Source organism: Tamandua tetradactyla, chromosome 12 (assembly GCF_023851605.1).
Source record: "Tamandua tetradactyla isolate mTamTet1 chromosome 12, mTamTet1.pri, whole genome shotgun sequence".
NCBI classification, from domain to species: Eukaryota; Metazoa; Chordata; class Mammalia; order Pilosa; family Myrmecophagidae; genus Tamandua; species Tamandua tetradactyla.
In genome coordinates, this window is record NC_135338.1 from 61,661,866 (window position 1) to 61,686,192 (window position 24,327).

Consider the following 24,327-nt stretch of genomic DNA (forward strand, 5'->3'; position numbering starts at 1 on the left):
TTTCTGGGCAAAGTGTCTCATGATAAAAAAGGAAGTGGGTAGGTAATCCAGACTATACTATTCTGAAAGTGACTTCTCCTTAAGCCTTGTCCTGGGCCAAGGGTTTATATGCTTATCTCCAGGCCAATAGGAATATGTGCATACTATTTGCTTCTTTTTTGTGTGTATGCTGTATGGTGGGGGTCACATTTCATTCTTTTTCCATGTGTGTATCCCATTATTATAGCACCATTTGTTGAATTTTTGTTTTTCATTTGTTTGTTTGTTTTTGGGAAGTGCATGGGCCGGAAATCAAATCTGGATCTCCCACATGGCAGACGAGAATTCTACCACTGAACTTGCACCCCTGTGCTTTTTTTGCATAGGAAGGCACTGGGACTCGAACCTGGGACTCCAGCATGGCAGTCTTGTGCTTATTTTTGATAAATTTTTTTCATGAAATGATCACATATTGCCTTTTTATTGAACAGCTGTAGGTTTATAGAAAAATCATGCAGAGAATACAGAGTTCCCACATTACACTTTCCTCATAACGCAAATGCACAATTTCCCCCATTATTAACACTTTACATTAGTGTTGGTGTTTTGTTACAATTGATGAAATATCAGTATAATTATAATATATTAACTATAGTCTATAGTTTACATTAGGGGACGGGAAGAATGAGGAATGATTGCTAATGGGTACCAGGCTTCCTTTAGGGGTGATGAAAATGTTCTGGAATTAGTGGTGATGGATATACAATATTGCGAATACACTGAAAATCAGTGAATGGTATACTTTAAAAAGGTGAGTTTTATGGTATATGAATTATATCTTAATTAAGAAGAAAGCTTTGATATATATTCTGTTCAGAAAATGGGCTGAATAGGACCTGCAGTATACTCAGGTAGAATCCGAAGAGCTCGGGCAGACTGTCAAGTTCCATCCTGGTGATGTAAGGGTGTGCTCTCCCGTGATAGTGATGTGAGAGCAGAAAAGAACAACCTGCTTCTGACCCAAAAGTCCATGAACACAGCAGCAAAAGAGGGCCTGCCCACACCTAGGCAATCTGTGGGGTGGCAGAGGTAGGAGGCTTTTTGGGACCTGTTTGTTTTCTGGCATATCTGCATGGAATTGATGGCCTGAGGTAGGGAGTGTTCTGTGCACACTACATTTGTTTCTCTTTCGATATTATTTATGTGCAGGCTGGGACAATAGGAGGAAGAAGGTGCACAATTTCAGGAAGCCTACAATTTACTGCACTGGAAATGATGACCTTGGACAGCAGGTTATAATAATCTATTTTTAATTTACAGCATGTAATCTGGCATGAACCCCTCTGCTGTGAAGTTGGCCTCTACCTTGTAAGGGGGGACCGTTTACAAAGGGAAGGTGAAAGGATGGGCGTGGTCCCACAAGGAGTTAGGGAGAGGATAAAGAGTGGCAACCAGGCTTCTGATAACTGGCCATCACTTTTCCCACAGTACCAGGCCACAAAAAGAACAGCTTCCTAACCGTTTTTTTGAACTCAAAGAAGAGGAGCAGCAAGAAGCCCTTCAGTGAAAAGCCCTGACCTGTGTGAGAAGAAGATGCCTCTGCGCAGGAAGCGATGGGGTCGCTGGCCTGTGGCTTTCTCTATTCGGTTTATCAACTCTTTGTCAATCTTACTACTTCCAAACCGAACTGGAAAAAAAATTGGAAAAAAGATGAGATGACGTTTTGGGGTGGCAGGAGGTTTGGTGAACAGATGTTACTGAAATGAAGGGGAAAAACGGGTGATCTATGTACAATCTTAATGAACCCAAACCTTCAAAGGCCTTCTGTTACGGTCTTTTTCCCAAAATAAAATGTTCTTTTGTACTAACAGTGCCAACCAGTAAAACAGAAAACAAATTACTGAATAAAACACTCTTTTGCCTGGAATTGTATTTTGAAGGGAAATATCCAGAATGCAGTAGAGCTCAGCAACTTTATTTTTTTTTGTTCCCCCTATTATTTATTTTTATTCTGTATGATTTTTCCGATCTGTTGATAAGGTAGATAAATGGAGCATCGGACACAAGATTTTCACAATCACACAGTCACATCGTGAAATTTTCAAGAATCATGGCTACTGGAAGACAGCTCTACATTTTCAGGCAGTTCCCTCCAGCCTCTCCACTACATCTTGACTGACAAGGTGATATCTATTTAATGCGTAAGAATAACTTCCAGGATAACCTCTCTACTCTGTTTGGAATCTCTCAGTCATTGACACTTTATTTTGTTTCATTTTGCTCTTCCCCTTTTTGGTCGAGAAGGTTTTCTCAATCCCTTGATGCTGGAGCTCAACAACTTTTGTTGACTATATACATACACAATACACAAATACATATAGTTATTATTAAAGTATCTATACATTGACAACTATAATTTCTAATATTCTTTAATTGTTGAACTGAGTTTGTATCTGTTCTCAAACAAATTTTCCCTCACTAATGGTCTATACCTAAATCATAGAAAATGGCTCTGACTTAAAGATACTTTTGGTTCTGTTTCTCTTTTGAAGATTAATGATCTCAGAATAAGGATGTTTCAGTTGCCTGGGAATGAAAAATTATATTCTCTGAGCAGGAAGACCCTTCAGGAAGGGAATGACAATGACAACTTTTGCCCTGTCAGAAGTCATCCCTCTTAAGCTGATTTTTGGCTCCATCATCAATATCACTAGGGGAGATACTTAACTAACTCGTGATTGTCTTGTAGGTGTTAAGTGAAGGACAATTTAAATAACTGCAATGATGACCTTTCCAATAGACCTTTCCTATGTGCTGAGTTGCTGAAAAAATAGGAAAAAGCTTCTATTAAACTATCTATAACAGATTCTTTTTTTGAAATAAATTTTACATTGTATTTTATTCCAAAGAGAATCCTATGGAATATAATGCACAACCTAAAGAATTTGGGATCTTTCTTTTCTTAGCATTGAAGTCTGACTAGATTTATGATTTTCAAAATTAAAAAGATCCACGAAATCAACTCAATAGAATCACTTCTAGAAGTCAAGGCTTTTCCTAGGGAAGAAAGGAGAGGGACATACCAATGAGCTTGTCATAGTCAATGCCTTTTGCACTGCTTGTCTGTACTGTCCATGGGTCCACAAAATCCTCTGTGCCTTCTGGGGCCTCTGGGCCACTAGGACTCTCAGGGGCCTGATTCCCTGGAGGGCAGTTAGACTCGTAGTCGTCCCCGGTTGCAGTTTTGTAGCTCTTTTTCAATGACAACAACATCTTTACTGCAGAATCAATTTCATCCTGAACAAAGGAAAAATCAAGTTGAAGGCTGAAGATGTTAGTAAAAGCTAACGTTGCTGACCGCCTGCGATGTGGCAGGCATTATGCTAAATGCTTTCACACTCATTATTTCACTTAGTGTCATGACAACCCCATGAGGCAGGCACTGTTAACACTGTTCTTTTCCAGCTGAAGAGTCTTTGCCTCAGAAAGGTGAAGGTGCTTGCCCAGGTCACACAGCAAGTCATGGGCTTGAATGCATTTACTTTTTTTTTTTTTTTTTGGCATGGGCAGGCTCCAGGAATCAAACACAGGTCTCTGGCCTGGCAGGTGAGAAATCTGCCACTGAGCCACCATTGCACTGCCCTGAATGTGTTTAATTTTTTTTTTTTTTTTTTTTTTTTAACATGGGCAGGCACCGGGAATCGAACCCGGGTCCTCGGGCTTGGCAGGCAAGCATTCTTACCTGCTGAGCCACCGTGGCCCGCCCTGAATGTGTTTAATTTTTATGTGTTGTTCTAGCACTATGGACAACTACCCCAAATGCTATGGGATAATGAAGTGGCACAATGAAGTTAAGAGTCTAAAGATTTCTTAGAAACCACTAATGCCAGGGAACATGCATGATAAGTTCCTGTAAGCAAGTCATAGAGTTCTACATTGGAACTTGTTTTCTCATTTCATAAATGTTGAGATGAATATTTATGAAAATTTAACCAGTGATGCCTCTAAGTACAGTAATAGCAGCTTATATTGATATAATGAGAGATAAAGGCAAGGGGAAAAAATGTAGGCTCTCAGATCATAAATTAAGGAGGGATTCACTGCTTTTTGGAGTTTTATAAAGCTATCTGAAGTGGGTTCATATTTATTGTTTTAAAATAAGTTATAATTTAAAAAAAAAGCAAAATGTAAAATTTGGGCCACAGTAGCTCAGCAGGCAAAGTTCTCGCCTACCACGCCGAGACCCGGATTCAGTTCTCAGTGCGTGCCCATGTAAAAAAAGCAAAATTTTCCTTGCGTATTGAAATATCTATTAAAGACCTCTTCCAGGAGTTTACACTAGCCACCCCCGGAAGCCTGGCATTTAAAATAACAGACCTAATTAGGCAGATTAGTCATGCTGTGCTCTAGAGCTCTACTCCAGTAATTGGCCTTGCTGATCAGATCACAAACAAAGAATATACACAATCCAGTTTGCTTGCCAATGGAAACAGAAACATCCCCACTCAGAGCTGATACACCATGTGCTATGAACTGGACTTCCTCATGGAGAAACAGGGTGAATTCCATTCAGAGGGAAAACTGTGCCATCAGATATAGCACCTGGGCCTTCAAGGAGTATACTCTGGCATGATGTTCCAGATAAATTTGGAATTTCAAACTCTAAAACTACCTGGAATTTATCATTTGAATGACAGAGATTTATGGAATCCATAACCCCATGGATATAACTAATACAACAGATTAAGTGCTTTAGCATGTTAGATTGGGAAAGTATGTTTTACTCATAATGTTTTGGCAAATATTATCTACTGAATTATCTATAGGAAAACCTATTTGCCATCAATAGCCTTTAATTACCACCTGTATTGACATTTCATACCCTATCTGGCCTAACAACATTTGGAACTAGGTAACTCTTTAAAAGTCAAGCATTTAACCAATGTCCCTGCTCAAGGACCATCCACAATGTGGAACAGAACTGAAAAGCAGGCTTGCCTTGTTTATTTTCCTGTTTCCAATCTAACAGGGACCAGGGCACTGAAATAAAATTTAAAAGTTGATACTCTGAAAAAAGGCAGACACAAAAGACTATATACTACTTGTTTATATAGAGTTCAAACACAGGTGACCCTCATCTATGGTAGAAGAAGAAAGGATAAAGGCTTCCATTGGGTGGGTGGGAGGGTAGTGACTGGGAGGGCGTGAGGATGGTTTTCAGGGTGCTGCCATGTTGGTTCTTGATTTGGGCACTAGTATAATGCAGGAGTGGTCACTTAGTGAAAATCCAGTGAGCTACCTACTCATGACTGTGTACTTTTCTGTATGAATGGTATTTCAATTTAAAAGTTTACTTAATGCATGTATAACTGGTGAAATCTAAATAATCTCTATGGATTTTACCAATGTTAATTTTATTTTGGTATTGTACTATAGTTATACAAGATGTTAACACTGGAGGAGGCTAGATGAAGGGTGCACTAGACCTCCTTTGACATTTATTTACACCTTCCTGTGAATATTATTAACTATTTTTTTTTATTAATTTAAAAAAATTAACAAAACATTTAGAAATCATTTCATTCTACATGAACAATCAGTAATTCTTAATATCATCACATAGTTGCATATTCATCATTTCTTAGTACATTTGCATCGATTTAGAAAAAGAAATAAAAAGACAACAGAATAAGAATTAAAACTATAATAGAGAGAAAAAAAACCCTATACCTCACATGCAGCTTCATTCAATGTATTATTAACTATTTTAAAGTAAATAGTATAAAGAAACTTACTAAATGAAACAAATCTATTGGATTTATAAAATGCCTACAAAGTTAAGACCTTATAAAAATATTATTTTACTATCAAATCATATTTTGAAGGTTAACTGGAACGTCAATTTCTCATTAATAATGGCAAAAATAAACTAACTTGGTCACATGCTTGTCTAAAAAAAAGTAAATAAAACAAATAAAAGTTTACTTAAAATAAAAGGAGCAGGAAAAAAAGGCTCTGTTCTCTGCTTTAATCCTTATGGCCTGGTATCATTTCTTGAGTCGTTTTCAGCCTCAACTACTCACAGCCCCAGATTCTGGCCTAGTCTCCCAGGAGCCTACTTGCTTTAGTGAACTACTGTTAATGAGAAAAGGGGATCTTATTTCCTGGGTACAAGGGAGCAGAAAAGAGTCTAAGGACCATGGCCTAGATAAACTGCAGGAGACAGAAAAAGAGCTGGTCCACTCTCAGAACACTGGTGCTCTGAATGAGGCTCATCTTCTCTGCTTCAAGTGAGTTTCTAAATCATCATTGTGTAACCTCTTATCTTTTCAGCTGCATGCCAGCTTATTGCATTAGTCAAAAAACACACCTGGAAGAATTATCCTGAACTGCACTCAGTATTGCTTGTTGACTAATGAATCCAGTTGTAGTCATGAAGAATCACTAAATAAAAATATTTATAGATGTTTTTCAAATTTAATGCTGAATGGATAAAAATATCCCCATCACATTTCCAAAATGGGCTTAAGGAGGAAATGATCAACATTCCGGTCCTTTATGTATTTTAGCTTTTATTTTTAAACAATGTAGCCTAATATATTGAGCCCCAAGTGGTGGTTTAACCCCTTTTGTGAATAATCAACTCCTTTTGTTGACATTCCTTTCTTATAAGGTACTGTTTACTTCCTTTAAAACATAATGGCTTATTTGGGGTCCAAATAGTCAAAGTAAACTCTTGGAGTAAGAGTGAAATGGATGACACATCTGGTGATAAATAAGGAAGAGGTTTTTGAACAGACAAAAGGGGTTGAAAGTCACAGAAAAGGAAGTCAACGCTATGGAGATCAGGACATTATGTGATCCAGGAATGGAGGCATTCCAGGATGAAATGAAGTGCATTCACTCCAGATAAAGATGCAGACTGACCGGATAATATTTCTGAAACCTACTACCACAATTGTCAAGAGATCTGTAAAGAAGGGCATAATTCCACAAGTATAAAGAAATAGGAAAGAGGACAGGAGCAACAAGATTTTAGAAGCTGGAAAACAGATGGATGACTGCTAACTGATGGGGCACGAGAGAAAAACAAATGCTAAGGCATGATAGAAAAGCTGGGAAGTGACCAAACTGACACTGTGATGGAACCCCCACAAGTTCAGGCAATAGTGGAACCAGGCACTTACAGAAGCAAGGGTGAAAGTGCATTATAAAAACAGGAGTGTTGGCTAAAAGTCTGTTAATTTATTCAGGACCCCACAGAGACAAGTGATCATCACTCCCTTGGCACCCATGGCCCCCAATCATTTAACTAGAGAGAACTTAGTTAAATGCGTCTAGACTGGGGAACACACTGGAAAGGGAACTTTAGTGAAGGATCATGCTGCCCAGTCTCCCAATGCTCCCAGCCAGAGATTGGCGGAACTTTCTCTGGGGAATCTGACTACTCTCAAATAAAAGACCTAAAAACCCTGATGTTGATTCCCCAACAAAAGGGCACAGCCTGATGTTTCTCCAGGGAAGGGGACCTACATCAGTAAGCTCTTCCCACAGGCAGAGCTTCCAATCAGCTTTTAGTGCTCATTCTAAAACATGAGAGCACAGTCAAGTACATATACTGTCTCTGATATAAAAGGCAGAAGGAAAAAAAATTAACTTGGAAGAAACTGAGATTGTAAAGGGAATAGAAAACATCAGGAAATCTATCTCAGAGGTAAAAAGATGACACTGTATCTATGGAACTAAGAACAGCTGCTATAAGGCAAGAGATATTCAGATATCAAAAAATAGCCTCTTGAAAATTAAAAATGACAGCAGAAATGAAAAACTCAATAGGAGGGGTTCTATGTTGAGGAAATATCCCTGAAAGAAGCAGAAAAAAAAAAAAGCAACAGAAAGTTGACATAAAACAATCAGAAGAAAAGATGTCAAAGAAATAAGATTATTTCTGAGAATTAGAAGTCATGAGTTTCTAATTGGAAAGGACCACTGAGTACCCACTTCAAGAAATTTCAGAATACTAAGATCCTGCAAACCTCAAGAGTGGGAAAAAAAGGAACAGCATCTGACTTCTCAATAGCCAATGTGGAAACTAGATGAAAATGGAGCAATGGCTTCAGAACTCTGAGGGAAATTACTTTGAACTTAAGAATTCAACCCAGAATTGATAACCCTGCCTAGTTATCAATCATGTAGTAAGTAAAATAAAGATACTTTGACACACAAGATCTCAACAGACTATTTCCTTTGCGTTCCTTTTGTCAGGAACCACTGGAGGATTTGCTTGGCCAAAAGGAAGGAGTAAATTAAGGAAGTGTGAGGAATTAGAAAAGAGGGGACCCAACAGGGATGAGGTCAATAGGGAAAGAAGAGCCTAAGCTAGAGAGTCTCCAGTACGGGCAAAGCAGTTCTGGGAGAAAGCTCTTCAAGATGAGCTTGACAGACTGGTGGATATGAGTGCTGAGAGAGATTCAACCGACTGGAGGAGAGTTTGGAGTTACATTATCATTAGTATATTAAAAAAAAGCTGAGCAAACAGAAAATAAGACAAATATTAACTCCAGAGAAAATAAGAGTTAGACAGGAAAGGAAAAATACTCATAATCTACTTCATGGTCCAGTTGTCAATAGTGTTTACATGGTCATAATAATGTCAATACTAATATTGATCTAGCCACACTGCAATATATCCTAGGAGGATGGAGGATGTGTGTGACAGTGGAGTCCTCATCTTCTACAGGGAAAGTTAAAAGCCAGAAATCAAGAAGGAGCAACGTACGCATGATATTTAGAGATGGCGGGTACATTCCAAAAGATAAAAGAACTGAAAGTGCTTGTTTCTGAGAGCAGGAAATGGGAAAGGTGGAGTTGGAGAAATGTGTTTCACTAAAGTTCTTAGAAGCACTCTTTTTTTTGGCTTTTACAATGGGGATTTATTTGCTTAAAAATTTACAGCTCTAAGGCCATAAAAATGTCCAAATTAAGGTATCAACAGGATGACACCTTCTCTGAAGACAGGCTGCTGGCATCTGGGACACCTCTGTCGCATGGGAAGGCATGTGACTGGCGTCTGCTGGTCTCTCTCTCCCGGGTTTCATTCCTTTCAGCTTCTCGCTTCAGTGGCTTCCTATCTCAGCTCCTCTGGGAGCTTTTTCTCTGTGAACTTCTATTAACTACATCTCTCATAAAGGACTCCAGTAAAAGGATCAAGATCCACTTTGAATGGGGTGGGTTACAACTCAATTGAAACAACCCAACCAAAAGGTCCCACCCACAACAGGTCTGCACCCACAGGAATGGACTAAAAGAACACGGCCTTTTCTGGGTACATAACAACTCCAAACTAACACAGATGGGCATGCTAAACAATGTAATTAAAAATAAATTGTGGGCGGGCCGCGGTGGCTCAGCGGGCAAAGTGCTTGCCTGCTATGCCGGAGGACCTCGGTTCGATTCCCGGCCCCAGCCCATGTAACAAAAACGGAGAAACAGAATACAATAAAACAAGAAAATGTTTAAAAATGTTTCCCTTTCTTCCTTCCTTCCTTCCTTCTATCCTTCCTTCCTTCTCTCTGTCTTTCCTTTAAAAAAAAAAAAAAAATAAAAAAAAAAATAAAAAAAAAAATAAATTGTATTAGATTGAAATACTAATGGTCAATGAGAGGGAAGGGTAAGGGATATGGGATGCATGTGTTTTTTCTTTCTCTCTATTTTTTAAACTTTTTTATTGTATAGTATTACATAGACACAAAGCAAAGAAATAAAAAAGCAATAGTTTTCAAAGCACTCTTCAACAAGTAGTTACAGGCCAGATCCCAGAGTTTCTCATGGGCTACTATACAATCCTCTCAGACTTTTTCCTTCTAGCTGCTCTGGAACATAGGAGGCTAAAAGGTTTAAATATTTTTTTATACCACAATTGACTTTTCTTCTAGAAGCACTAATTCTTTAAACCAAATGCATCCCAATATTGATGAAAGAAAAAAAAAGTTTAAAATTATAACCAGTTATTGAAGGAACAGAATTCTGGGAACAGTCTACCAGGGTAACATAACCCTAAAGATACAGGACGCTCAGATGTGTATTTAGAGAACCCAACAACAGTGAGTACCTTCGATGCCTTTCTGGCTTTAAGGGATCTCACAAGCTCCCCCTGAGCAGCTATGCTGTTAAACAGCTCCAGCACAGAGGCACAGGGCTCACCATTGGACACATCTGCCATCTTCCAGGTCCTAGGTGTATGGCTGGCTAGGGTGTCAGAGGATTTGCTCAGTGGTTAAGATGAGACTGCATGGGGAGGAGAGAAAGAGAGAGAGAGATTAACAAACTGTCACAGGTGTTTTTCCTTTTGTATGTTCAATACTTCTTTCCACAAAGGTTGTTAAGTGAGTTATAATAAAGGACACGGATAAAATAACACTAATAAAAAATAACTAGAAATTTGGGACCTTGAAAAAGAGGAAGAACAACTCCAATGAGGACTAAAGGAGTTGCTGTGATCCTCTGACCTAAGGGCCTGCCAAGTAGGATTCCCCTAACCAAGACCAGCTTTACATCCTTTGATGTGGGCCCTGGGGCCTCACCCAGTATGTGTGACATAGGAGCTTCCTTCTTCTTAGGGAATAAACACTGATGTGCTTAACAAAGCTAAATTCACCACAATTAAAAATACTTGGCAAATTATTTGCTCTGTATCTTAATTGCCTTGGGGATGAACTCCCAGGGTTTTGCTTCTATCACCAACATATGGCCACACAAATGGCTTTCTTGCAGGCCAGCTGCTCTGCTCTCAGATAAAGTGAGATCTGGGGTGGAGGGCAGGCGTTTATTTGTTCTGGTTCCAAATGGAGTAAGGATTACATATAGCTCCTCCCATCCAGATACTGCCTTATATAACTGCACATTCTTGAAGATGTTATTAGTCATTAACCTGAAAGAGGTGAGGAAAAGGGCAGGGTACCTGGCATTGCCTAGCAGGCAGAGACTCAGCTAAAATCAGCCCCCTTCTCTGCCCTCCACCCACCCAACACAGCACTGAAGGGTTGCAGCGAGCTTTCCCACTTCTTCACCCATGCCTGTCCTCAGTGGTCCCTTTACCCAGGTAACTTGTGGCTCTTGTCCTATGAGTTTGCCTTCCACTTTCTTATACTCATCACACCTCTCATCCTGCTTCTGCAAATTTACTTAACATTTCAAAAGACTCACTATGTGCCAGGCAGTGCTCCACCTGCTCTCCAAACATTAATTTTATCATCACAGCAATCATATGTGTGAGGTACAATTTTTGTCCCTATTTTGCAGATACACAACTTAACAGAGGTGTTAAGTGCCTTGCCCAAGGTCAGACAACTATACGTGGTGGTGCCAGGATATGAATCCAGGCACTTTTGTGCAGTCTATCTCTCTCTGCCTCTTTTCCTTTTCTCTGTCTTTCCTCATGTCTCCCCTTCTTGGTTGCTTCAAGCAACCCTTAGTTTAGATGTCACTGCCTTCAGGGAGCCTTCCTGATTTTCTTAGAGATCTTGCACCCTGCCTTCTCTTTAATTTAGCAGTCTGCTGGGTGGGTTGCTACCTGATTTTTCTGTCTTCCTTACTAGACCAGAGGCACCAAAAAGGCAGGGGCCTTGTTTTCCATGTTCACTGAAATCTCCCTAGAATCCAGCACAAACAGGGTGGTGTGCACAAATTGGTGGCTGTATAAATGATCCTGGTTATCAACGTTACCATTATTAAAGTTCACCTGGTCTGAAAGCACTTTGAGGCTGTGAGCAGAATGCTACAGAAATAAACATTTCACAACTTAAAACAAGGAAGGAAGAATAAATGTTCCTGAGATGATGCAAGAAACTCCCCCTTCAAAAGCAACAGGATGCTTACCATACTCTAGACAGTTTTGTTCATAATATTAAAATTAAAAAAGAAAATTGTACATCGTGCAGAAAGCTCTTCTGAATCCCTCATTTCTTGCCAGTGGACTTCCGTTGGATTGTGAAAGGAGAAAGCAGGCTTAGACTGAGGAAATACCAGGACATGTTGAGAGTGCTGCCTGCAGGGCCCCAGCCCTGGGCTTAAATTGAGCTCTGAGATGTCTGGGCTGGTGATCTTGGGTCAGTCACCTCCCCTTGCTGAGCATTACTTTCCTTTCCATAAAATGTCACCATTGGGTATATTTTCATCTCCCTCAAAGACAGGTATGAGGACAAAACAGAAAAAGTGAACTAGTAGCATTTTGTTTACCGTAAAGCAAGATGTGAACACATTATAAGGATTGCTCCTTGTTCTTATTTTGTTAGGATTCAACTCCCAGCTCCATCTGCAACTTGCTGCTGGACGTTGAATGAGGTGGAGGCTGAAGACAAGGACAACGATGGCAATACAGAATGGCCACCTTTGAGCACTTCTGTATCTGGTACTGTCCTATGTCCTACAACCACCTTATACATATGGACTCACTTAATCCTTACAGCACACCTCTAAGATAGATTTGTTATCTCCATTTCATAAATGAGTAGATTGAGGCACAGAGAGGTTAAAAACCTGCTGAAGTAATACAGCAAATAAGTGGTAAAGAGGATAAACTCAAGCAGTTTGACCCTAGAGCATGCTCTCAGCCACTGTCCCATAGTTACTTAACTTTATTAAGTCTCAGTCTTACAACTATAAAATAGCAGCAGCAATATTCACCAGAGGGTTGCAGTAGGATTAAGTGTGACAACACAGATAAGTGAGAAGTTTAGCACAGGATCTATTCCAAGGTAGAGGCTTAATATACCATTATTTTAATGTTTCATTAAACATTAAAAAAAATTTTTTTCTAGTAATGCTGAGAACCAAACACAAATTTGAGGCATACTTTTATTTATATATTCATCAAATATTTGTTTAAAAACGATATAAATTTTAACAGAACAAATAATTTTATAAATCAATCACATTCTAATACTGAAACCAAGAAGGGAACGCAGTCAGTTTCTTTCCCCTCCTTGCTGGGAAGCACCTCAAGTTCCAGAAAGGGAAGTTTGGTGTGATAATTGCCTTACATAACAAACCACCTTGTTTAGGGAGGCCCTTAAAAGAGAAGGCATGAGGAAGAATCTTCTGACTAGGGCTAGAGGGGATAAGAAACACACAGGCTCCCCTCCCCAGCAACAAGATGACCAAATCAGTCACGGGGTTGTTCCATTTCTCTCTAGGGGTCTTTGTCCAAATCAAGTACCAATCCAAGTTTTGAAAAATCAGAGCCACAAATGATCAAACACCTTGGTCAGATGCTTTACACATTGCCTCTAAGTATTAGGACTTTCAGAGCTGGGTGGTGTATGCTCTACATTAGCAGAGGACAGACAGATGGCTCAGGGAAGTTAAAACAGCCCTTCTAAAGCTCCACCATCAAAGATTAACTAAGCCAGGATCTGACACCTCCACCATGTGCCCTCTCTGAATTCCAGCTGTTCCTGCTGCCGGGAAATGTTTTTCACTTGTCTCTGCCTAGAAACTGCCAAAGGTCTCTCAAACTCAAACACGAGCTTCTCTTTGCAGCCTTCCCCAACCTCTGCACCTCTCAGGCCAAGTGGGTGGCTCTGTCCTCTGTGCCATCTGAGCATCTCATTAGTAACTTTTTTAAAGCACTTACACTCTGTCTTCTCTATTAGACAATGAATGCAAGCACTAGGCTTTATTATTCCATGTACTTACAGTACTGGGACACAACGTTTATTAATAAACATTCAATAAATGAATGAATCTCCTAAGTCATCTAGTTCAACTTTTTCTCTAAGGTTTCATGTACCCTCTTCTAACACCCTCGCAAGTGCTTGTCCAGTTTAAGGCTGATTTCCCCATGTGGACACTCTCTTGTTTAATTAAAAAAAAAAAAAATCGATCACCCTGATTCTGAGCTGAGCCTTCCAAAATTCAAGGGTGCCAAGTCCATCTCTCTGTATCATCTCACATCCTCAGCCCAGTTTCTTCATGCACTGCTACCATTTGCCGACCATCTCCATTACTCTCTTTGGAATTCCCTTCAGTCCTTTACCCTGGTGGTGCCCTGCATGGAAGCCAACAGCAGTGGCAGTAAGATATTGAAGTCTGTGAGTAGGATGAAAATCAAATTCAGATCCAAATTGCCTTGAAAATTCTTAGGGAAGAGGCCGGGTAAAATGACTGACAGTTTCTGGGTGAGCTCCAGGCAGCCTCATCTACCCCGCACCATGGAACAGATAAAAGCCTCTTGAGTTACTGTAATAGATTGAACTGTGTCCCCCAAAAGATATGGTTCAAGTACTAACCCCTGGTCCTGTGAACGCACACTTATTTGTAAATAGGATCTTTGAAGATGGTATTAGTTAAGGTAAAGCAAACTGGATGAGGGTAGGCTCTGATATGACTGTTGTTCTTGAGCGAAGAGGAAATCTGGACAGAGAAAGAGAGGTGCCTATACGACAGAGGCAGAGATTGAGTCATGATGCCACAAGCCAAGGACCACCATATCTTGTGGACCACTCATCAGAATCCAGGAGAGGCATGGGATGGATCTTCCCCTTTAAAAAGACACCCTGATTTCAGACTTCTGCCTATAGAACCGTGAGACAGTACATTTTTGTTGTTTGAGTCAATTACTCTGAAGTACTTTGTTAAGTAGCCCTGGCAAACTAAGACAAGCACACAGGAATTAAACCTGACTGAGGAAACAGCAAATGGGGTCTCCCCACTCTCGAGGTCACAAGACAGATTCATTGAGTGGATTGTAGGAGAATCACCCACACTATTAAATTATGCATGTGTATGATGCAACTTCTGGTGTATTTTTACTTTAGGAGTGGTCAGAGACAAGTAGAACACAATTATCAGCTTCCTCATTCCATGCACCTACCCGTTTACTCCCATTTATTGTGTCTGTTTCCTTCTCCCACCCCCATTTAATCAATGTCCTCCTTTATTTCATTGTGACTTAACTTTTGGAGTTAGTTTAAAATCAGAGGTTTTTAACCTGAAGTTCATGAACTTCTGAAATTGTATCAAAAGCTTGCACATACATTGGTATGTACTTGGCTCTCTGTAGAGTATCCAGCTTTCATTACTTTTCACAGGGGTCTGGGGTGTCAGAAGGTTAAGGACCACTGTCTTAAGTGGCCCACACAAACTCTATTAAAGACTTAAGTCTGTGTTAAGGAAAGCTGTGACATCTAAGATTTAACAAATACTACTAACAAAGAAAATAGCTATTCTCAGTGAAGAAATCTGATCTCTCTTCTTAACAAAAGTATTGCGAGAGTGAAAAGGAAAACTGCTCCAAGCAGATCACAGTACACCTTTAAAGAGGAAGCTAAAAAGTCTCCTAAAAAATTAATTCCCAATTCCCCTTTTCAAGAATTTCTATCTTGTGCCCATTCTGAAAGGCCATTCTAGTGGAGCTCTAGAGGAGTATAACAGGTGCCTGAAGAAACTGGATACAATTTTGGGGTGAAGAATGGAAAGAAGAATAGAATTGTTTAACCGAATAATATGACAGTAACTGGGGCTGTTCTGAAATAATCTCAGAGATTAGTATACACTGATTCTGCAATTTGGGGGAAGGGTGGCATCAAGGCATTCAATTCTGGAGCTGCCAAGAAAAAGAGGTGACCCGGGAAAGTCTCTGAACGTCTGGAATGCCACCAGGATACAACTTTTCACAATCTGTTACCAGAGTGTAGGTGACAAGGGCCAGTGGACTGTCAGATTCCCAGAAGACAAGAAAATTAATTATTTAGAGAAAGGAGTGCTTTACATCCAGAACCTCCAAACAGGTCATGCTTCACTTTAAAAAAAAAATACTAACAGGAAAGGTTATATTTACCTCTAAGTAATAAAAATCAACATTATCTAGAAAGGCAGAGAAACCATTAGTTTAGATGAAGCAAGGCATACGATGAAGTGAATCACCTCAACCTCGGGTCAATGGGATGAAATAAAATGCACAACACCCCAATCCTAACAGAGACCCCCAAAGACCAGGTTTCCACCCATTTAATAAGAGGCTGTAAAAGAAAACTAATAAGCCCTAAGCCTTTCAAAGAGGGATATGGCAATACATACCGAAGTTGTGGGAGACACTGGAGAGGTGGCACTGCTCCTGCTGGGTAGCTGAATAGCTAAGGGTGCCTGGCAGTGTCAGATATCTTCTTTAATAGTTTTCTCCTCTTTCTTTCAGTTTCCTTTTTAAGAAAATGTTCTTTTCTTTCTTTCTTGTTTACTCTGCCCCTCAGCTACCCGCACGGGGGGGGGGAGGGAGGGGTTTCTTAGAAATCACTCTACTTCTCAGAAACACTAGGGTCTCGAAACCAACCTCCTTGGAAATGCCCAATCACGGGCGGATTGCATGGGAGGGACCGGGGGTGGGGGCGGAAGGGCCTGTCAGGACAAAGAAACCCTCTTGAGAACGCAGCTATTACCCCGTCATTGCATCAGCCATCCCCTATCCCAAAGCGGCCGCCATATAACCTCCCCGTCTTCTTCCCGTTCCGCAGTGTTCAGGTGCAGTTTTGGGATGCGAGTAGGCAGATGGTAAATTCCCCGCAGCTGCTGTCCCCTGAGAGAGAGAGAGCGCGCAGTGCAGTGGAAAGATCATGAACCCTGGGGTCAGACGGACCTGGGTTTCGATCTTAGCTTGGTCATTCTCTTGCCGAGAGACCTTGGGCAAGTCACTTTTCTGCTCTGTTCTCGGTTTCCTCATCTGCAAAATGGGCACAGAGAAGCCTCCTGACATCACCGTTGAGGTAACTACGTGTGACACGGGAGGCAAAGCCCATGGCATAGGGCAGACACTCGATGAAAGTGGGGGCCTTTCCCTTGGGGGGGAGGGAAGAGGTGGGAGACAAGGCAGGGTAAGCGCCGGCAGGCATGGAGCGCCGGCCCTATACGAGGTTCGCGGAGCAAGGAGGCAAGGGTTTGGGGCAGCTTCCGTGCCCCTTACGGTGCCAAAGCCCACGGTGCAGCGCGCCGGGATCTGAGGACACCCCCGGGCCCGGGCATGTAAGCAGCCCGGGAAGGGACAGCCACCGGAGTTGCCGCGGCCTCTCTTTCTCCCTCCCTCCCTCACCGCCTTACTCCTTCACTCACCGGCCGTGCCGGGCGCTTCAGCGCAGGCGACTCAGTCACCAGACGCCGCCTGGGCGTCCGTGGAAACGCGGTCCGGTCGGAACAACTTCCTGCTTTCCGCGCGGGGGCGGGGCGAAGGTCGCTGTTGATTGGCTGGAAGCCCCGGCATCGCGGCGGAACGCAACTTGGCGGCGACATGCAGTGCGGTGGCTTCCGGGAGGACGGAGCGCTTCCGGTGCGTGTGGTGAGCAGCGGGCCCCGGGCGGGAGGGAATCAGACCGGTCCCAGATCTGAGTGGTCAGCACAGCTCAGTGCACGCTTTTCACCCGCCTCTCGTCTATCCCTCGTCTACTCTTCTTTCCGAGCGCGCTGTGACCAGTCCTACTCTCACCTGTCACTCTTGGCAGCTCGACCAACTCCTATTCATCCTGCAAACCCCATCTCTGGTCGTGTTTTCTTTGCTGCCCTCATTCGTCTTTAGCCTTTTCAGGGGTAGGGTCCGCGTTTAGTTTTTAATCTCAGCCTTCACAACCAGACCCAACATAGGGCTAGGTAATAAGGAAGGCTTTATTTAATGAGCATATCCTATTTCTTCTACTTCCTCTGCATCCCCATCCACCAGATTGCATCTCACCAGACCCTGGGGATCGAACAGTGACAAAACACACAAACAGCCCTTCCTCAAGAGCTGATATGCTGGTGACTGTCGATGAATACCAGTCACACTTTACGTTTCTTAGTTTCTTCAGTACTTTTACCTTGACTTCCATCTGGCGTCCACCATTTCCCATTAATAACCCGCTCTTTCCATGAAACAGTTTCCTTATTTTTTTTCTTTCATCTTAGAAATATAAAAAGACAGCAAGCACTTTGTTTTTACAGTTTATGGTGTTCCCAATGGCTCCCAACCTTCTTCTTCTTCAATTTTGTCTGTTTTCCTTGCAAAATATCCTTGACTCCTCTTTCATCTCCTTCATTTGGTTCTGTTGGTTTGATGTTCAGCACTCTTTGTCCTCTCTGCTCCCTCACACCACGCCCTCCCCCAGTATTACTTAGTTATCAACTTCTTTCTGTGATCTTCCTCAGCCTCCTTTTATAAAGCTGCAACCCCAGGTCTACTGTCACACCATCACCTCCACCCACTTCTTTATGTTGCTTTCTGCATAGCATTTCTTGTCATCGGACACCCCCCCTTTTACTTGTTTATGGTCTGTCTCTCCCTACTGGCATGGGAGCACGGGGCGTCATTTGACTGTTTTGCTCACGGTGCATTACTAGTGCCTAGTATGGTGCTTGGTGAGTACCCAATGCTCTGTTAGTGCTTGTTGAATGAGTGAATGAAATGTGCATGAAGCAGGTTGAGTCAGGAGCCCTATGGCCCACCCTCCTGCATTCATTCAGCCCATGCTGCCTTGTGTTGTTTGGTAGTAGGGTTAATGAGGCCCAATCCCATTATTCTCTGATCTTTGGCCATAGACTTTGTCTTTTATTCTGGCCATTGGCCACTCCTGAGGGTGGACTAATGTGGGTGGCTCTGCAGATCCATGCTAATGGTGGAGCACAGCATCCTGGAGTGTGGGTGGATGGGTGGGTAGTGGTGTACCTGGGAGTGGAGACAGATGAGCTGTCTGGGCAGAATGGAATTCTCTAAGTATTTAGAGAAGATAAATGCCAAGATCATTCACAGTGCCCAGTTCCATTATAAATCCATTTGCAGTGGACTGGCCCATTTTGTGTTTGAGAGTTGGAATCTGCCTGTATTAGGTTGCAGGAGGAGATGGGATTATTGAAGGAAGCAGACTGTGGGACATTTATTGAATGATGACCTGACTTGGAGGGCAGTGGAGCCCTCCAGGTGAATGGTGGCATTTGGGGAAAGGTGTGGAAGGGGTGATTCCAGGGAACATGGGAACCTGCTGTCTCAGGGAAAAAGTGACAGGTTTAACAAAGGACACAAGGTGTCTTTTGTGGGAGGAGCAGTGGATGCAGCTAATTAAGGTAGGGCCGGCAGTGCTTTCTCTGCAGCTGGGAGAGTGCCTGGGCTGCCACTGATTTTAGTGCTGCTCTTGAACGCCCTCTGCTGTCCAGGACGTATCCGTTGTCCCTGTTTTCCTCTTGATTGTACTTGGTGCTGACAGAGTAGAGTTAAAATATCGAAGTCCAAACAGAAGCACTTCATTCTGGGAACTAAAGGTAACATTGGGTTGTGTGAAACAGTTGAGAATTTCAGGAAGAATTATTAAAAAGGGATAAGTCTCTGCTATGAGTCTGGGGTGAAAAGGGTGGATTTGGATCACACTCAGTATTGCTTCCCCTGCACTCCGTAGACTGACGTCTCAGGCCCTTGGTCTCATGTTGTGGGTCTTTCTGCTGGCTTATAGTGAAGATGGGATTCTGGGGGAAGAGCTTTCCGGGCAAAGAGAATAAGGGGAGTTAAGAGTGCAGGGGTTGGGGGTAGGTGTGAGTGGGCGAAGGTGAGGGTGACAAGCTTTTCCCTCTTCGTAGATTCTGGACATCTTTCCATCTCACTGTTTTTGGACCTTTTGTTCACGTTGATGGAAGTATGTTATTCTCTTTCACTACTGATAAGTGGTGCGACAGGCTGTCCTTATACATCTGTCTGTGCACATGTGTTAGTATTCATGCAGGAAAAAGTTCTAATGTGCACTTGGTGAGGTAACAAATATATGTGTTTAACTTTTAAATAGATAGAGCTAAGTTGATCTTCCAAAAGGCATCTTTAAAATGCTGAATCTTCTTGTCCAGGCACCATCTTTCTATTTAGTTAGATCTTCTTTTATATTCTTCAGTAGAGTTTTAGTTTTCTTCATGTCGGTCTTGCTTATTTCTTTGTCAGTTTATTCCTGGGTATCCCACAGTCATCATTAAAAAAAAACTGTTCTAAATAATTATCTTGTGGGTTTTAAAGTCTTAAATTTCCTGGAAAGACATGTTTTCTCTTAATTGCATGTGAGTATTCTTCTGTGCACATTTTTTGACAGTTGACTTTGTTTGGACTTAGGTAGTTTGCCCTCGATTGACAGTGGGATGGCTTCATTGGTGGCTTATGATGATTCAGACTCAGAGGCTGAGACTGAGCCTGTGGGAAGTGTTAACGATGCTGGCCAGATGAAGGACACTTCTGGTATTGCCAAACCTCTCAGGCAAGATTTTGCATCTGGTGTACTGGACGTGATGAAAGGGGGAGCACAGCCCACAAAGCCTACTTCCAAAGCCCTGAGCAACCTTCAGGAAGACCTAGGACGGCATTCTCTCCCTGTAGTCCGACTTGGTAGGAGTGATCGGGGCTCATGCCCCAGCCAGAAACTGCAGTGGCCCAAGAAGGAGCCTGAAGTTACCTTCCCCACCAGAGACCCTTCTCGCCCTTCCCTATGGACCACGCATGCTCCGGCTGGCCACGTGCCCTGGCCAGCTGCCCACTTGAAAGAAATGAAACTCTCCTGGGAAATGTACGACTCTCCTCAGTCCTCTTTCTGTGCTCAAACTAAATTTGAAACCACAGGTACCACTGGCAGCTCTGTCCAGAAGAAAAGGCGTGAGGACTGTGTCATACCATATATCCCAAAGAGACTAAGACAACTGCAGATATTAAACACAGACGCAGGCCAGAGTAAAGAAGTGGGGCCACAGGGACTCCCTGCTGGGTGTGCCCCAGCTCCACTCTGTGTCACACCCAGAGTATCCGAGTTTATTCAGCCTTTTTTGGATAGTCAGTATAAAGAAACCATAGTTCCCAGGAGCGTGCTTTTCCACCTGAGAGGCCACAGGGGCCCCGTCAATAGCATCCAGTGGTGTCCAGTCTTTTCCAAGAGTCACATGCTTCTCTCTGTTTCTATGGATAAAACCTTCAAGGTAAGTCTTATGGGTGAAAGCTGTTGTTTTCAGATGCTCTTAGGAATAAACTGCCAGGATGCCTTATTTGTCGAAACATAGTGAGTTAGGAGGTGGCTATAGGTTGGATGGTTACTTTGGGAAATTTTCATTATTCTCTTTGTTGCATTCAGAAGAGGGTTCTATGGTCAGCCCCAGATTGCCTGTCCCTTCTGTCCCATCCCTTCCTTGAAGCTGCCTTGCCCAGGTCATTAGAGGACACTCATGGGCCCTTACCCCCCATGGAGGTGTTTGGGACATCCAGACACCAAAGACCTGGGAGGAGGAGGTGGCTGAGGAGAAGATAGGCAGCCCCTGGGAACTCAGGGACATGTTCTGTGACTCCCATGGAACGCTGTGTGAAGCCAGCTCGGTGCCTGGTGCTGTTCAGCATATACGGGCTGCAAAGGCAGCTGAGACTGGCCCTGGCTCAGGGAATGCACACCATAGTGGGAGCCATGGACAAGTGGACAGACACTTGCATCTCTGGGCCCAGGGCTGTGTGGACTGAACCCCAGCAAGACCCCCAGGGGGCGGGCCATGGTGGCTCAGCAGGCAAGAATGCTTGCCTGCCATGCCAGAGGATGCGGGTTTGATTCCCGGTGCTGCCCATGTAAAAAATAAAAAAAAAAAAGACCCGTAGGCATTCTAGGAACCTGGTGGGAGGGGCACCCAGCCAGCCTGGGAGGGCTCAGGGAAGGCTTCCCATGGAGGTGGCTCACGTAGAAGGGGTGGGGAGCGATAGGCATCCTAGGCCCAGGAGCCTTTGAACCTTGTTTGTATGTGAGAGAGCTGGAGGGGCATGAGGAGCGGCAAGCAGGCGGTGCTGGACCAGGGAGGGCTGTGTGTGCCCTGCTGGGGGGTTTTGGTTTTATACTGGGACTCTGTTTTGCATTAGGCTACTTATTTAAATTTTGAAGTTTACTAAAGCTACAGCAAGCAGTCCCCAAGGTACGGAGGGACGTAGTATAATGTTTGCTTGTGTCTGCCTCTGGTCCCTCTGGCCTGTGGGCTGGTGTGTCTGCACGAGTCCCTTCTTTATATCTAACAAAGCACCTGATAGGTACTGAGTAAATGTTAGCTGAACCTAAGATTCTTAGAAAGAAAATGGCTTTGGAGTTGGAGGAACCTGACTTCCGATCCAACTTTGCCACAGAGCACTGGTGGAGCACTTGGAGCCATCCTGCCTTGGAGTCTGGGTCTCATCTATCTGAGTGTAATCAGACCCGTGTCATGTGATCACATGAGAAAGACACTTAAAAAGCACTTGGCTCAGAGCCAGGTGCCCAGTAGGTGCTCAATTCATGTCTATTTCCTCCTCCTAGTTTCCAGAGATCTGGAACCAACCTTCCCAGGTCATTTTATTTGCAAATTATGGTTTTAACAATTTTTCCTAGGACGCATTTTCTGAAGTGAAGGAAGGCAGCTCCAAGTGTAGTGATGGCTTTGAACGAGGTTAAGTGGATGGGTGTCATTTCTGAGTGGCCAATTTGAATCCTGAAATAACTGGTCTGTGTTCTTATCTGACAAGGCTAATAGAGTTATGTAGGGAGAGAACGTCATGCTCTGTCTGCAGTCCAGAATCCAGGGATTTTTCACTCAGCCTTTTGATTCTTTCACTCCGGTGCTTCGGGCAGTGAAGTCTGCATGGGAACTTCTGGGGACTGCGGTGTGGGTTCCTGTAGGGTATGCTCTTCTCAAGGCAGAGTCTCGCTGGGCCTAGAGTCAGAGCCAGGCCCCTTTATCCCCCATGAGCTCACCTCTTTGGGACTTTCTTCCCACTAGGCCATGGCCCTAGCATATCTTCCACTTATTTCCCTGACTGTCACCTTCCTGCTGACCAGTCTCCCCCCAGCTGAGAAAGTCATGTTCTCTGCAGAGCCTCCCCCATGGATCATGTATCTGACGGGTTTTTCAGGCTCCAGCTGTGGGCAAGGCTCTGTTCTAGAGGCTGGAGAAGTAGCATCGTGTGACATGGGACAAAGTCCTTGCTCTCAGGAAGCTATTGTTAATTGGTGACTTCATATCTGTTTCCCCCAATGCCTTGAGCTTGCCCCACTATTGGCCTCCTTTAATACTCTTCCCCACCAGGTGTGAGCTCCTGAATCATGCCTGGGGCCTCTCCACCTTTGTAGCACACATGGATATTGGTATGTGAATGGCTCAAAAGCACCTGTGGTCACATCCCCTCAGGCAGAGGACAGGGGATATGTGCGGGCTCAGAGTTAGCCTATCTGGTCCTGCACCTGGCTCTGTCCCTGTCACAGTTCCTCTGGGCTGTCACCTCTGTCTACCTGCTCCTCTGTGAAGCACGATGGAGATCTGTGGTGTCTTGGGCTCCTTTGGTGGAACAAGTGGACACTGCCACATGTCTGAAGCCACGCATTGGACCCTGGAGGGACTGAACATTGGCTGCACAGGCTGGAGGAGGCAGGATTGCTGTGAGGTCAAACATGGGCCAAGGTGCCTTCCTACAGGGCAGCTGCATGCCCCGGGATCTGGGAGGCAGCATGGTGTCCTAGTGGGTGCCTGTACTCCAGTCTGTCTTGGGGACTCGCAGGAACTGTTGTGTACCTGGCATCGGCTTGGCATTCTCGGGGCCCCACTGAGCAGAACAACTCGGTTAACTTGGGTCCCTCTACCCAGAAATTTCTGGAGTCCCACAAAGAATCACCCCTGTGGTAGTTTTGGAACAGAGCGCATCTGATGCAGTCATCAAGTTTTGGGATGTTGTGAGTGTTCATCCACAAGACTGGTTGTTTAGGAAGCAGCTGAGCAGGACAGATGCTGGCCTGGGGGCGCCGTGATTCCTTTTGGCCACAAGGGGGAGCAGCCGGCTCGACTGAGGGAGGCAAGGGAGGGGCACTGGCAGAGAGACAGCAGGGAAAGCCCCCTCCTGGCAGCTTCCTGAGACCTGGTTCCAGGAGGAGGTGTGTGTTGTGGCTGATGACACGGGCCCAGGGCTGTCTCAGCTGCCTGGCAGCTTCCAGAGAGCCCTGTCACCACATTGTCCTCTCTTTGGGGTGCAGCCACAGTGGATGCAGCAGGGGTCAGGTCAGGGCCAGGCTGGGAGAGTGGTGCCATGTCTGCTGGGGCAGTGTCTCTGCCCCTCTTACTGTGCTGTTTTGAAAATCAAGACATGGATTAGAACAATTGGGCTGCTTTAAGATATTTGAGGTTTTCTGCAATGGGTTATTTGGCAAATTGCTTTTGGGCAAATTGATTTGAATAACTCTTCAGTGTGGCGAAAGTGAGTCAGGGCTGGTGGAGGCAGGATGGAAAGACAGATGAGGGACCGTGTGGGGGCTGGCAAGGAGCTGGTAAGGGAAGTCCTGGCTGAGGACCTGCCAGGTCCTCAGGTCCGCCTGTGGGCTGCTG

The 24,327-nt window shown here is 43.7% G+C and overlaps 2 protein-coding genes across 15 annotated transcripts in view; one reads left to right on the plus strand and one right to left on the minus strand.

Annotated features, from left to right (window-relative positions):
- The window catches only part of WARS1 (tryptophanyl-tRNA synthetase 1), a 36,963-nt gene extending 19,761 nt beyond the window's left edge, over window positions 1–17,202 (minus strand). Inside the window, exons 1-7 of one of the 10 annotated variants that reach the window (XM_077123555.1) lie at window positions 17,080–17,152; window positions 16,413–16,549; window positions 16,057–16,175; window positions 13,866–14,026; window positions 10,183–10,266; window positions 3,063–3,276; window positions 1,558–1,666 (exon numbers count right to left, since the gene is read on the minus strand). In XM_077123555.1, coding sequence (XP_076979670.1) covers window positions 1,558–1,666; window positions 3,063–3,276; window positions 10,183–10,194 — 335 coding nt within the window. In that variant the 5' untranslated portion in view covers window positions 10,195–10,266; window positions 13,866–14,026; window positions 16,057–16,175; window positions 16,413–16,549; window positions 17,080–17,152. Of the gene's footprint in view, window positions 1–1,557; window positions 1,667–3,062; window positions 3,277–10,090; window positions 10,267–13,865; window positions 14,027–16,056; window positions 16,176–16,412; window positions 16,550–16,609; window positions 16,694–17,079 lie in introns of all 10 variants that reach the window. The other 9 variants (XM_077123548.1, XM_077123551.1, XM_077123549.1 and 6 more) reach the window with 9 other exon arrangements.
- Window positions 16,409–24,327, plus strand: part of WDR25 (WD repeat domain 25) — a 199,432-nt gene continuing 191,513 nt past the window's right edge. The window contains exons 1-2 of one of the 5 annotated variants that reach the window (XM_077123541.1): window positions 16,409–17,302; window positions 20,081–20,931. In XM_077123541.1, coding sequence (XP_076979656.1) covers window positions 16,861–17,302; window positions 20,081–20,931 — 1,293 coding nt within the window. In that variant the 5' untranslated portion in view covers window positions 16,409–16,860. The other 4 variants (XM_077123542.1, XM_077123545.1, XM_077123544.1 and 1 more) reach the window with 4 other exon arrangements.